We start from the raw sequence: 13,986 nt of genomic DNA, 5'->3' as shown, positions 1-13,986 counted from the left end.
CTTGTTTCTTTTGTGTTGAAGAATTATAAAAAACACAGACACTTTGAGCCATCTTTCTGCCAGTCAAGACGCTGTTATGGAGACTTAAACAAGCTGGCCTGATATAACATGACTAAAACAGTCATCATTAAAACATAATGATCATCAAACTGACCCGAAAGGAGCCATGGAAAGATATGGCAAACGATTATTGGGCAGGGACATTTACCCATAAAAAACCAACAGTAGTTTAGGATCAGCCACAAAGGACTACAATAACCAACCTTCTTCCACTGTTATTGAAGCCCCTTTTACTTTGTTATATTGACCCTCAGATCATACAAACTCAAAATAATTTATTTCCTACTTTTTAGACCATTTAAAAGAAAAACAGCACATTTTCACAGTTCTGTTTATCAGTTCTGTCTGAATGTAATGTAATCTGCAAGACCCAAAAAAGAAAAGCAGCACATTTTCAAAATTCTGTTGATCAGTTTTGCCTGAATGCAATGTAATCTGCAAGGCCCAACAAAGGTGCAGCCTTCAATGGGTCAAAACAAGATAACTCTTTTTTGGCTCTGCTGGCCAATTCTGCAGAAAATTCTTTTGCTTTCTTCAGACCCATCAACTTGGGATAGGTAGCCTTATCAGTAAGCAAGTCCTTCCCTGCAGTCTTACCCAATTCTTCTGAAGATTTAGTGACATCAAGTATGTCATCCACTACCTGAAACAGAAGTCCCACACAGTGAGCATACCTCTTAATTCTCTCAATCTCCTCCTCTGTAGCACCACCAAGAATCCCTCCACTCACAACTGAACATTCCAAGAGCACAGCAGTCTTGTGTATATGAATCCATTCCAGAGTCTTAAGATCAACTGAAGAGTCTCCCTCACAGGTAATATCAGCAACTTGCCCTCCTACAAGCCCTCGAGAGCCTATTGTCTTACCCAATTCTGATATCACCCTCAAAATCTTATCACTAGGAACAGTCTTGCTTGTAGCCACTGCAATATGCTCAAATGCAAAAGAAAGAAGAGCATCCCCTGCAAGAACAGCAGTATTCTCACCAAAGACCTTATGGTTTGTGGGCTTTCCTCTTCTGAAATCATCATTGTCCATGCAAGGTAAGTCATCATGGATCAGAGACATGGTATGAATCATCTCCATTGCACAGGCAGTTGGCATGGCCAGATCCTGAGTCCCTCCTACGAGTTCACATGCTGCAATGCAAAGAGCAGGCCTCACACGCTTACCTCCTGCTAGAAGAGAATACCTCATTGATTCATGTAATTTTTCAGGATATTCAACTGGTATTGCCTTATCCAGTGCCTTGTCCACTGCCTCAGCCTTGGACTTCATGTAATTGTTGAAATCAAACTCAACAGTCTGCCTCTTCTCCTCCTCTGTAACCAACTGGGTCACTGTCCCTGCGGATCTAGAGGACACTGAATGCTTTTTGTATGTCAATGACCCAAGTTTCAGATGCCAATAATTCTCACCATTAGATGTACCCAGTGAGGGCAAATTCAAATTTGCTCCATGACAATTGTTAAAAGGTGTCAATTTGAAACAACTCCTCACACTCCTGCATTCTTGAGAAGAAGAAAAGCTAAAGAAACGCAGGCTCTGGCTACTTGCTGTTATTGTCATGTAAGCCATCCTCTATAACTTACTATGTACCAGCTCTTACAAAATCTCTGAGTAACAAAATCTAGATAATTCAAATGCTACACACAGGTGCCCAAGGAGCAGAAGAAACTATCAAAGATTATGCTGGACGATTCCTGGTGCTGCTCCTCTTTCTTTCGGGTGTGAATGTGTGATTCAAACTGAAAGCTAATTATAATAAGATGGATCTCACAAATGACAAGCTTTCAAGATACCACTTGAGATGATCGAAGAGTAATACAAAAGAATAATTTGGTGGCCAACATATGAGGACAATCCATAGCTTATTCGATATGCCATTGCTTGGCCGTTTTCCCTTCAAAATTTCAAGCAACTGTTGACTCGTTATTATTTGTACATATCCTCAATATCAATGTTTTTGGATTACAATATCAATTTTTTTTGAATTATATAGAAATTTTCAGAATTGGATAAATATTTTATATTAATATTTGAGATCACATTCTATGATCTCGATTATTGTAATCTGAAAAGAGAAATGATAAATCATGAAGTGCACTTAATCAGATCAAAAACATTTAAAACTATTACATTCTAAGATCTTTTATAAGAAAAATATGACCAGTTCTGCAGTCTTAGAATTTTTTATAAGAAAAATATGACCAGTTCTGCAGTCCAGACTAGAGAAAAAGCTTGTTTAGGGTGTGCACTTGACAGACATCATCTAGATTGTTTTCTGATGAACAAATCTTAGAGGGCCAAATCAGTCTGTGATTTATTTAAACTATGGTTATATAGCAAGCTTAAACTGTAGGAGTACTGTTGTTCATTTCAACAACCAGTGACTTCAAGATAGAATCTTTATCTAACACCAAATCAACTGAGAATACTTGAAGATTTACATAAGAGAGGCCTCAAGATACCCAACACAGAGCGGATACAATATATTACTGCCTTAAAATCATTTAGGGAAACAGAGCATTGTACAAACCATTCAGATGGTTGTAGGCATTTCGCTTATACATATAATATTTTAAACATGTTTGGTTGTCTCTAATATTAGTGTAAATGAATTAGGGTTAATTAAGTTAATATTAATAGGAATTGTAACATGAACTATATCAAATGGAAGAATATATCATTTATTAATATATTATTGAACTTAAGATATTCATCTAATCTGAAAATAAAAATAAATAGAAAATGCCATGAATATAGATAAACACAAATATAAATAGTGAACATTTAAAAACATAAGTGAAGTATAATTGTGAGGAAAAATAAATATCTCTTAGGTTGATCTAGTTAATACAAATGCATGCACATTAGTATAATCAATTATTATTATGACTTGACAATTGAGGAAATTGAGCTTGGTCTTAGAATTGTGTGCAAATGTAAGTAGGAAATAGGTGTACTTAAGCTCGATGAATTATAGACAAAAATGGAGTAGACTTTAATATGGCAAGGATTGGGACCATGAACAAGCAATGTCAAACTAATGGTCATTTTGGATTTTCTATCAACTTTGTGTATAAATAAGTCTAAGTTTCTAGGACTAAATCTTGATCATAGTCTTGTTTTGTACCGACAAACTTGTGCTATGTATTTAGTTACTTTCTATTATGTAGTTTACTTATTTAACATAATCCTCTTTTTGAAATTTTGTAGAATATTTGGGAATATGAAAGTATCTCAAAATACTTTGTAGAACTTTCATTAGGTCACAAAGCACTATAACTTATATTAACCCATGTGATTTGAAAAATATTGAAAACAATATTCTTCATTCATGCCAATGATTGTAGATCAATTATGGTGAGCTAGATTCCTTTTAGTACACCCATTGAATTGTGCAAATGTGATTGCTATTTGACTTACATGAATTCTTAGAATTTGTGCATTAAAGGTCTTCAAATATAAGGACATAACATCTATCATGCAAATTTGTACTTGGTCAAGTCCATCAAATATTGAATAAATTTACTAATATCAAAATAGAAAATGGACAAGATCACAATGGATAGCGAATGTGGGAACAAATGCAAGCATGAGAACGAAAAAAAACAATTTTATGTAAATAAGTAAAGATTTGTGAATATTAGAAAGGAGATAAGTGATTAATGTATAAAAGGATGTATAATAGAATAAACAAATACTATAAAACAAAAGATCTAAATTTATATTAGATTATAGCGTTTGTCTATAAATACATTTAAAACATAAATCTTCTATAAACAACATAAATATATAAATTTAACCATTACCATGTAACACATAACTAAATAATAATAATAAACTTTACATAATTCAAACCAAATTAAAGCATAATACATTATTTATTTGAGAAAAGTCTCTTGGAGATTTATGTGTGTTTTTTTTTCTTTCTATAACAAACAAGTAACTTAGTTTGAGGGAAATGTTACACACAAACATGGTCAAGTTATAGTAACCCTAACTTCTCTATTGCCAATGAGGAACAAAATCACACATTGGAGAACCATAAAGTAAGAAAAATAATGACAATATTGGTTGGAAAGAAAATAAGAATATCCATGTGCAAATAAATGTAATGATCTATTAGTAGATAGGGAGTATATCTCAATTCAAGAGAGTAACTTACATATTTTAGTTCTAAACCTTATTTTTGAGGTTCAAGATTATAAATTTTCCATGTTCAACCATTAATAAAAAGATAGGTGTCAAAGTCAAAGACATCAAAGAGAGAGGAAATTTTTGTAGAAATCAAAGTATAGTAGAGTTTAAGCTACCATCAAATTTATGCATATTGCTTGGAATCAAGGTCTAATAGGGCATTGTATTTAGTCACAAATCTTCTAAGATTAAGTCCATAGATTTAATGGTTCTACCTATTATTGTTGTGTGACATGTTATGTCATTCATAGTGTTATTTGGAGGGACCAATATATTTATCAATATTAGAAATCTTGATTAATTTACTTCACTTCTATTCTCTATATATACTTTCATAATGGCTATTTTGTATACATTTTAAAGAAAAAATTCACAAAAGGATTCTATCCTTTAGTGGATAAAAGATTAGTCTGTGATAATTTTAATGTTATTTAACATATCTACATGCATGACATGAGTAATGGAAAATAAATTTAATTAATAAAATAATAAAAAACATAATATGAAGCAAGGCTACATAGTTAAAGGAGGCACGAAAAAATAATGTTCACCCATCACAACTTGCAAGCACAATAACCTTGCCCTTGGATTAAGTACTTGTGGAGAGAGTGTTGCAGTTTAAGTTGAGAAGAATAAAAGAAACCCTAGTTGGGAATAGTAAGGGGCTCTTAGGACACAGTGTACATCATTAGTAGACCTCATTTTTAAATTTTTTTAAGGTGTTATATTGAAACTTGTTTTGTTTTGGTGGAGTTATCCTTACCTTAGAATTTTTTTAGAATATCTCAAGGTAAATATTTTAATATAGTGTAACAATAAAAAATGGTTAAATATTATTTTGAAGACAATAATCAAGAATCCACCTCAAAAACACCACTTCCATAGGGTTGATAAAGTTCCTAAATGATGTAGAGGGATCTATATTTATAAGATAGTATATAAAATAAGTTTACATTTTATATTCTTATACTTCAATAGATAAATGTGTTGACAAGTGGTATTAGATATCTTGTAGATATATATAAAAAGGTAATATTTAGTGACCTCTTCATATTCAAACTGACATATGAAAAAGTTCCCATTTAAACCTAAAATCAACTTAATAAACCATATCTATAACTCATCACACACACACACACACACACACACACACACACACACACACACACACACACACACACACACACACACACACACACACACACACACACACACACACACACACACACACACACACACACACACACACAATATTTTAAACATATTTTCCTATAAATGAAGGTGCGCTTAGATAGCATTTGTCATGTTAGATAACAAGAAGCTGACTATTGTTCAAATTCTTTATAAAACTATATACAAACTCATGAATCATATGAAAGTGTTAGGTCTATGAAATATGGCATTCCCAATCCTATGGTAAATTTGTCAACTAAACTCAATATATTACAAACACTTTTTTATCCTAGAACTAAATGCATCCCATATGAAAAACAACTACCTAAGTGAACATAACTAGAGAGGGATTTGTGATTGTTGGGAACCACCCAAAACACCATGGACCAATATATATGTTGAGGAAACAAAGGCACCAATCAACTATGGCAAAGAGCTCTTCTAGGCCATTTGAACAAACAAACAAACAAGAAGCCCCCCACATTTATATGTATTCCTTTGGATTCTGAGCAATTGTTTAACCCATCGTCATTTTCTCATATTGATGAAAGCTCCCATCATTATTTTCTCATATTGATGAAAGCTCCTATCACCATTTATGGATTATCCATGGTGCATGTTTTTTTGACACTTAATGCAATTAAGCTCATTTCAATTAATACCCAGTTAAGATATCACCAGACACATGCCTTGCCTTGGCAATAGCCCATACAAATGCCTATTATATATTCATAAATGGGTAATGCAAGGAAACAAATTCCAGTTTATCGAATTGAGCTTGTTTTTGTTAACAATTAAAAGTAGACCTTGCCATAGTTGTAGACCCTTTAAAATGGCTAAAATCTAAAATGTATTTTTCTCCATTTAACTCAATCAAGCAAATTTTTGTTAATATCAATTTATACCAATGACCCTATTATATCCTTGAAGCTCTAACCTAAAATATTTTTAAGAAGAGGAAACTTCAATGACTTATTTAATGTTGAAGTTAAATGTATATTAATTGAATGGTAAAAACAAAATGTCTATCAAACATAAGAAATTTACAAATTTAAAAGCGAAGGTTGCATGAACACTATTAAACTCAACTCCTAAATTTTTTTACATATATATGAATAAAATTCATAAAGGAAAAAGAATTATGCTAGCCCTAAAGAAACTTTTGACTTGAAACATTACATCTATATGTAAAAAGGATTTTAATATTAAGTGGACCTAAAAAAAACCTTCACAAGCATAGCTAATCATGATTTAATTCCATTACATGTCTAAATATTTGAAATTCCATTAGAAAATTAATAGTCTTATGGTATGCAAGTTTGTGACACATTCATCAAACAAACAAATGATCTTTAATTGAATCATGAAAGGGTGTACATCAAGATTATCATGACATGCTACAATAACCTTAGAGGTTAATAAAGGAAGTTAATGTTTTGTACTTCTGATATGAATTAGTATAATCTTTAATTAGGGTATGTGCAGGATCATGGTGTGTCAAAATAGGCCCTTAAGTGGCAATGAAATTTCAGAAAATCAGAGTTATGCAACTTGACATGAAAATTTGAATAAGTTGTGAACATTATTTTTAAAATATGTAAGAAGAGAATATATATAAAATTGAATGTAGTTTCTAAGATACTAGTTTTTTTTTGGAAAAAAAAAATCCTATTTGATGAAAATTTCAAATTTCAATGCAGTGGTACTAAAATTTCAGGAAAAAAAAAAGAAGTACATGTATGTCTGACCACCCTAATCACAATCAAATCATAATATTTTTTTATAATATATATAATATAAGTATTAGACTCATGTCTGGATGTGAAACATTTTTAAAATTTTTTTTTTATAAAGTAAATAATTATTTATGAATTTTTTACTACAGCTTTTCAGAAATTCAGAAACTCCTACGTCTGACCACATTAACTTGGTCAAAACCTAATGAAATTTAATTTTTTTTAATTTTTTGTGATAGTAGACAAAGCATAGGATGTGATGCATGTTTCGGATTCAAAAAATGTTATATTGTTTGAAAGTTATGAGTGTTTTTTCAATTAGTATATGAATCAGGACTATTGTCAGAATTCAATTAGAAAATAAATAATAATTATTTATTAAAGTCGAAACAAGACAAGCCTTATATTGTTGGAAAGCTAGGAATGTCTTTAAAAAACCCTTTTTGTTTTATCAATTTCTGCTACAAAAAAAGTCGTCAACCACCAGTGTAAAGTTTGGAAAATCAAGGAATACTGAAAAACACATTTTTTCAGTTGACTTTCTAGGCTTGTCACTTCCAAGCCAAATACCAAAGCATTCCCGAGCCGAAATTTGAAATTTTAAAATTTGACAACAAAAATCAGATATCCAATATAATCGGATAATCGAATATCCGATTTTAATCAATAAATTCTCTAACTAGATTTGTTTATTAATATATTAATTTATAAATAAATTAGTATATGATATTAGGGAGAGGGAGAGGGAGAGGGGGGAATGGGGAGAGAGAGAGAGAGAGAGAGAGAGAGAGAGAGAGAGAGAGAGAGAGAGAGAGAGAGAGAGAGAGAGAGAGAGAGAGAGAGAGGGAGGGAGGGAGAGAGAGAGAGAGAGAGAGAGAGAGAGAGAGAGAGAGAGAGAGGAGAGAGATGAGAGAGAGAGAGAGTGAGGGAGAGAGAGAGAGAGAGAGAGAGAGAGATGAGAGAGAGAGAGAGAGGAGAGAGAGAGAGAGACAGAGACAGAGACAGAGAGAGGGGGGGAGGGAAGGGGGGGACGGATGGAGAGAGCTTAGGGGGGAGAGAGAGAGAGAGAGAGGAGAGATGAGAGAGAGAGAGAGAGAGAGAGAGAGGGGGGACGGAGGGGGGACGAAGAGAGAGAGCTTAGGGGGGAGAGAGAGAGAGAGGATGAGAGAGAGAGAGAGAGAGAGAGAGAGAGAGAGAGAGAGAGAGAGAGAGAGAGAGAGATAGATAGAGAGAGATTAGGGGAGAGATAGATAGATGGAGAGATTAGGGGAGAGGGATAGAGAGAGATTAGGGGAGAGAGAGAGAGAGAGAGAGAGAGAGAGAGAGAGAGAGAGAGAGAGAGAAGGAGAGGGAGAGAGAGATTAGGAGAGAAAGAGAGAGATATATTAGGGGAGAGGGTGGAGAGAGAAAGATTAAGACACCATAGGACCCAAAGCAACCCAATATGGTGTCATAACGGGTCGTATGGCATCCTAAGGGGCAATAAGGGTTCATGGGACACCATATGACTCCTAAGGACAACATACGACCCTCTTATGACACCATTATGGTGTCATTAGGGGTCATATGGTGTCCATAAGTGTCATATGGTGTGCTAGGACACCATATGACCCCTTAAGACACCGAATTGTGTGTTATGGGTCATATGTTGTCCTAAGGGGGTCATAAGACACCATATGACCAAAGCGACCCAATATGGTGTCATTAGGAGTTTAATGTGTGTCCTAAGGGGTCATATGATGTCTTAAAGGGGTCATATGACACAATATGACACACTAGGACATAATATGACCCATAACGACCAAATATGGTGTCTGAAGGGGTCATATGGTGTCCTAAGGGGTTGTAGGACACCATATGACCCCTTAGGACACCATATGACCCAAAGCAACCCAATATGGTGTCATAATGGGTCGTACGGTGTCCCGAGACACCATATGACCCCTATGGACAACCATAGGACCCCTTAAGACACCAAATCATGTCGTTAGGGGGTCATATGGTGTCCTAAGGGGGTCAAATGGTGTCCCATGAACCCTTATGACCCTCTTAGGACACCATATAACCCCTAATGACACCATATTGGGTCGCTTTAGGTCATATTGTGTCCTAAGGGGTCCTATGGTGTCCCAAGACACCATATGACCCCTATGGACACCATATGACCCCTAATGACACCATAGAAACCCCTTAAGACACCAAATCATGTGGTTAAGGGCCATACTGTGTCTTACGACCCCCTTAGGACACCATATGACCCCTGACGACACAATTTGGTGTCTGAAGGAGTCCTATGGTGTCCCAAGACACCATATGACCCCTAACGACACCATAGGACCCCTTAAGACACCAAATCATGTCGTTAGGGGTCATATAGTGTCCTAAGGGGTCGTAGGACAAAATATGACCCCTTAGGACCCAAAGTGATCCGATATGGTGTCATTAGGGGTCATATGGTGTCCTAAGAGGTCATAAGGGTTCATGGGACACCATATGACCCCTTAAGACACCATATGACACCTAACGACATGATGTCATGTCTTAAGGGGTCCTATGGTGTCGTTAGGGGTCATCTGGTGTCCATAGGGGTCATATGATGTCTTGGGACACCATATGACCCCTAATGACACCATATTGGGTCGCTTTGGGTCATATTGTGTCCTAAGGGGTCATATTGTGTCCTACGACCCCTTAGGACACCATATGACCCCTAACGACACAATTTGGTTTCTTAAGGGGTTCTATGGTGTCCCAAGACACCATATGACCCCTATGGACACCATATGACCCCTAACAACACCATAGGACCCCTTAAGACACCAAATCATGTTGTTAGGAGTCATATTGTGTCTTATGACCCCTTAGGACACCATATGACCCCTAATGACATAATTTGGTGTCTTAAGGGGTCCTATGGTGTCCCAAGACACCATATGACCCCTATGGACATGATATGACCCCTAATGACACCATAGGACCCCTTAAGACACCAAATCATGTCGTTAGGGGTCATATGGTGTCCCATGAACCCTTGTGACCTCTTAGGACACCATATGACCCCTAATGACACCATATTGGGCCGCTTTGGGTCATATTGTGGCCTACGACCCCTTAGGACACCATATGACCCCTAAAGACATGATTTGGTGTCTTAAGGGGTCCTATGGTGTCGTTAGGGGTAATATGGTGTCCATAGGGGTCATATGGTGACAATATGACCTAAAGCGACCCAATATGGTGTCATTAGGGGTCATATGGTGTCATTAGGGGTCATATGGTGTCCTAAGAGGTCATAAGGGTTCATGGGATACCATATGACTCCTTAGGACACCATATGACCCCTAACGACACAATTTGGTGTCTTAAGGGGTCCTATGGTGTCCCAAGACACCATATGACCCCTATGGACACCATATGACCCCTAATGACACCATATGACCCCCTTAAGACACCAAATCATGTCATTAGAGGTCATATGGTGTCCTAAGGGGTCGTAGGCCACAATATGACACCTTAGGACACAATATGACACAAAGCGACCCAATATGGTGTCATTAGGGGTCATATGGTGTCCCATGAACCCTTATGACCTCTTAGGACACCATATGACCCCTAATGACACCATATTGGGTCGCTTTGGGTCATATTGTGTCCTACGAGGTCATATTGTGGCCTACGACCCCTTAGGACACCATATGACCCCTAACAACATGCTTTGGTGTCTTAAGGGGTCCTATGGTGTTGTTAGGGGTCATATGGTGTTCATAGGGGTCGTATGGTGTCTTGGGACACCATAGGACCCCTTGAGACACCAAATTGTGTCGTTAGGGGTCATATGGTGTCCTAAGGGGTTGTAGGACACAATATGACCCCTTAGGACACAATATGACCTAAAGTGACCCAATATGGTGTCATTAGGGGTCATATGGTGTCCTAAGAGTTCATAAGGGTTCATGGGACACAATATGACCCCTTAGGACACCATATGACCCCTAACGACACAATTTGGTGTCTTAAGGGGTCCTATGGTGTCCCAAGACACCATATGACCCCTATGGACACCATATGACCCCTAACGACACCATAGGACCCCTTAAGACACCAAATTGTGTTGTTAGGGGTCATATGGTGTCCATAGGGGTCATATGGTGTCTTGGGACACCATAGGACCCCTTAAGACACCAAATTGTGTTGTTAGGGGTCATATGGTGTCCTAAGGGGGTAGTAAGACACAATATGACCCCTAATGACATGATTTGGTGTCTTGAGGGGTCCTATGGTGTTGTTAGGGGTCATATGGTGTCTTGGGACACCATAGGACCCCTTAAGAAACCAAATTGTGTCATTAAGGGTCATATAGTGTCCTAAGGGGTTATATGGTGTCTCATGAACCCCTATGGACACCATATGACCCCTAACGACATCATAGGACCCCTTAAGACACCAAATCATGTCGTTAGGGGTCATATGGTGTCCTAAGGGGTCGTAGGACACAATATGACCCCTTAGGACCCAAAGCGATCCGATATGGTGTCATTAGGTGTCATATGGTGTCCTAAGAGTTCATAAGGGTTCATGGGACACCATATGACCCCTAACGACATGATTTGGTGTCTTAAGGGGTGCTATAGTGTCGTTAGGGGTCATATGGTGTCCATAGGGGTCATATGATGTATTGGGACACCATATGACCCCTAATGACACCATATTGGGTCGCTTTGGGTCATATTGTGTCCTAAGGGGTCATATTGTGTCCTACGACCCCTTAGGACACCATATGACCCCTAACAACACAATTTAGTGTCTTAAGGGGTTCTATGGTGTCCCAAGACACCATATGACCCTTATGCACACCATATGACACCTAACGACACCATAGGACCCCTTAAGACACCAAATCATGTCGTTAGGAGTCATATTGTGTCTTATGACCCCTTAGGACACCATATGACCCCTAACGACACAATTTGGTGTCTTAAGGGGTCTTATGGTGTCCCAAGACACCATATGGCCCCTATGGACACCATATGACCCCTAACGACACCATAGGACCCCTTAAGACACCAAATCATGTCGTTAGGGGTCATATTGTGTCTTACTACCCCTTAGGATGCTATATGACCCCTAATTACACAATTTGGTGTCTTAAGGGGTCCTATGGTGTCCCAAGACACCATATGACCCCTATGGACACCATATGATCCCTAACGACACCATAGGACCCCTTAAGACACCAAATCATGTCGTCAGGGGTCATATGGTGTCCTATTGGGTCATCTGGTGTCCCATGAACCCTTATGACCTCTTAGGACACCATATGACCCCTAATGACATCATATTGGGTCGCTTTGGGTCATATTGTGTCCTACGACCCCTTAGGACACCATATGACCCCTAACGACATGATTTGGTGTCTTAAGGGGTCCTATGGTGTTGTTAGGGGTCATATTGTGTCCCTCTCTCCCTCTCTCTCTCTCTCTAAAATATGACTAATAAAATACGATATCCGACTTAATTGGATATCGGATTTCTGCCATGTGGCAGTTTACTAAATAAATGGTGGCAACGGGAAATTTTTTGGGGACCACAAATTTTTGTACTAAAATCGGATATCCGATAAATCTGATTTTATCGGATATCTGATTTTAGTACCAAAAAAAAGAAAAAAAGGGTTTGTGGGCCATTTTGTAGATTCCAACGGCCCACAGTCTGCATATTCTATTTTTTGTCGAGGATCACGAGTTTTTAGACAGCTAGAGACAAATTTGTGCTTTTGGGAGATTCTTAAAGTGAAAAATTACATTGTCAATCACGAAGGAGCATATGTGTGGAGGGAAATGGGGAGTAGTAGTCGTCGAAAGTCTAAATGCAAAAGAAAACTTTCAAATGACCAAATTGAAGTGTATAGAGAAAGAGATAGAGAATGTCATAGGAGGAGAAGACAAGGTATGTTAAATATTGCTAATGTTACTTCAACTGAAGAGGAAATTGAATTTGAAAATGTGCCACAAGTTATTGAAAATGAAAATGTAGATTTTGAAAGTGAAAATATTGAAAATATTGAAAATGTTGAAAGTGATAATGAAAATGCTCAACATGTGGAAAATTTTGACATAGGAGGTGAAAATGTGGAAAACTTTAACATAGAAGGTGGAATTGCTCAACCAAGTGAACCATATGTAACACCTAATTACTTTAGAAATGAAGACCCTCTCATGGATGAAAGACAAATTCCAAATCCAAGACCTTCAAGAACCCCAAAATGCTTATTTGAAATCGATGAGAACATTATTGTGAATCTTGAAGGCAAGAGGTCAACAAGAACCGTTCGGTTGTGGGCTAGACAACTTTTCAACCAAAATTTTAGCAATAAGACATTGACCGAGCAATGCCAACTCTTTTTTCAATTGCTAAAGATGATAAAGATGAGACCATTGCTAAACAAATTGAAGATTCATATGAACAAGAAGATGGAGAGAAATTCTATTATTGCCAAAAATCTATTTGACACTCTCAATTCTATTGGAAAGAATACCAAAGAAAAAGATAAGAGAGCCGCTTGAGTGATTACAACCTCCTTAGTAAGCCATCAATTGAGGAAGGCTCATCAAATGAGACAAACTTGTGTTTATTTTAACATAAACCGTAAAACTTTGGATAGAGTACTTGCACAAAGACAAAGACTTGATGATCCACTTCAACAAGATACATCGGCATTTGGTGGGAGGCTTCCACGTGTTGATAGAAAGTTGACTGACAATGTGAAGGAAGAGATTCAACAATTTTGGCACTCTAATTCTAGAGTGCCACCCA

The 13,986-nt window shown here is 37.2% G+C and overlaps 1 protein-coding gene across 1 annotated transcript; it reads right to left on the bottom strand.

Moving 5' to 3' along the window:
• Positions 1-300: 300 nt before the first annotated feature.
• Positions 301-1,747, bottom strand: LOC131074607 (geranylgeranyl pyrophosphate synthase 7, chloroplastic-like). Its single transcript, XM_058011252.2, has one exon. The coding sequence runs from the start codon at positions 1,637-1,639 to the stop codon at positions 470-472; it is 1,170 nt and encodes a 389-aa protein (XP_057867235.2). The 5' UTR covers positions 1,640-1,747; the 3' UTR covers positions 301-469.
• Between the last annotated feature and the right edge of the window lie 12,239 nt (positions 1,748-13,986).

Source organism: Cryptomeria japonica, chromosome 8 (assembly GCF_030272615.1).
Source record: "Cryptomeria japonica chromosome 8, Sugi_1.0, whole genome shotgun sequence".
NCBI lineage: Eukaryota > Viridiplantae > Streptophyta > Pinopsida > Cupressales > Cupressaceae > Cryptomeria > Cryptomeria japonica.
Note: the sequence above shows the minus strand (reverse complement) of the source record. Positions and strands in the feature narration are given on the sequence as shown.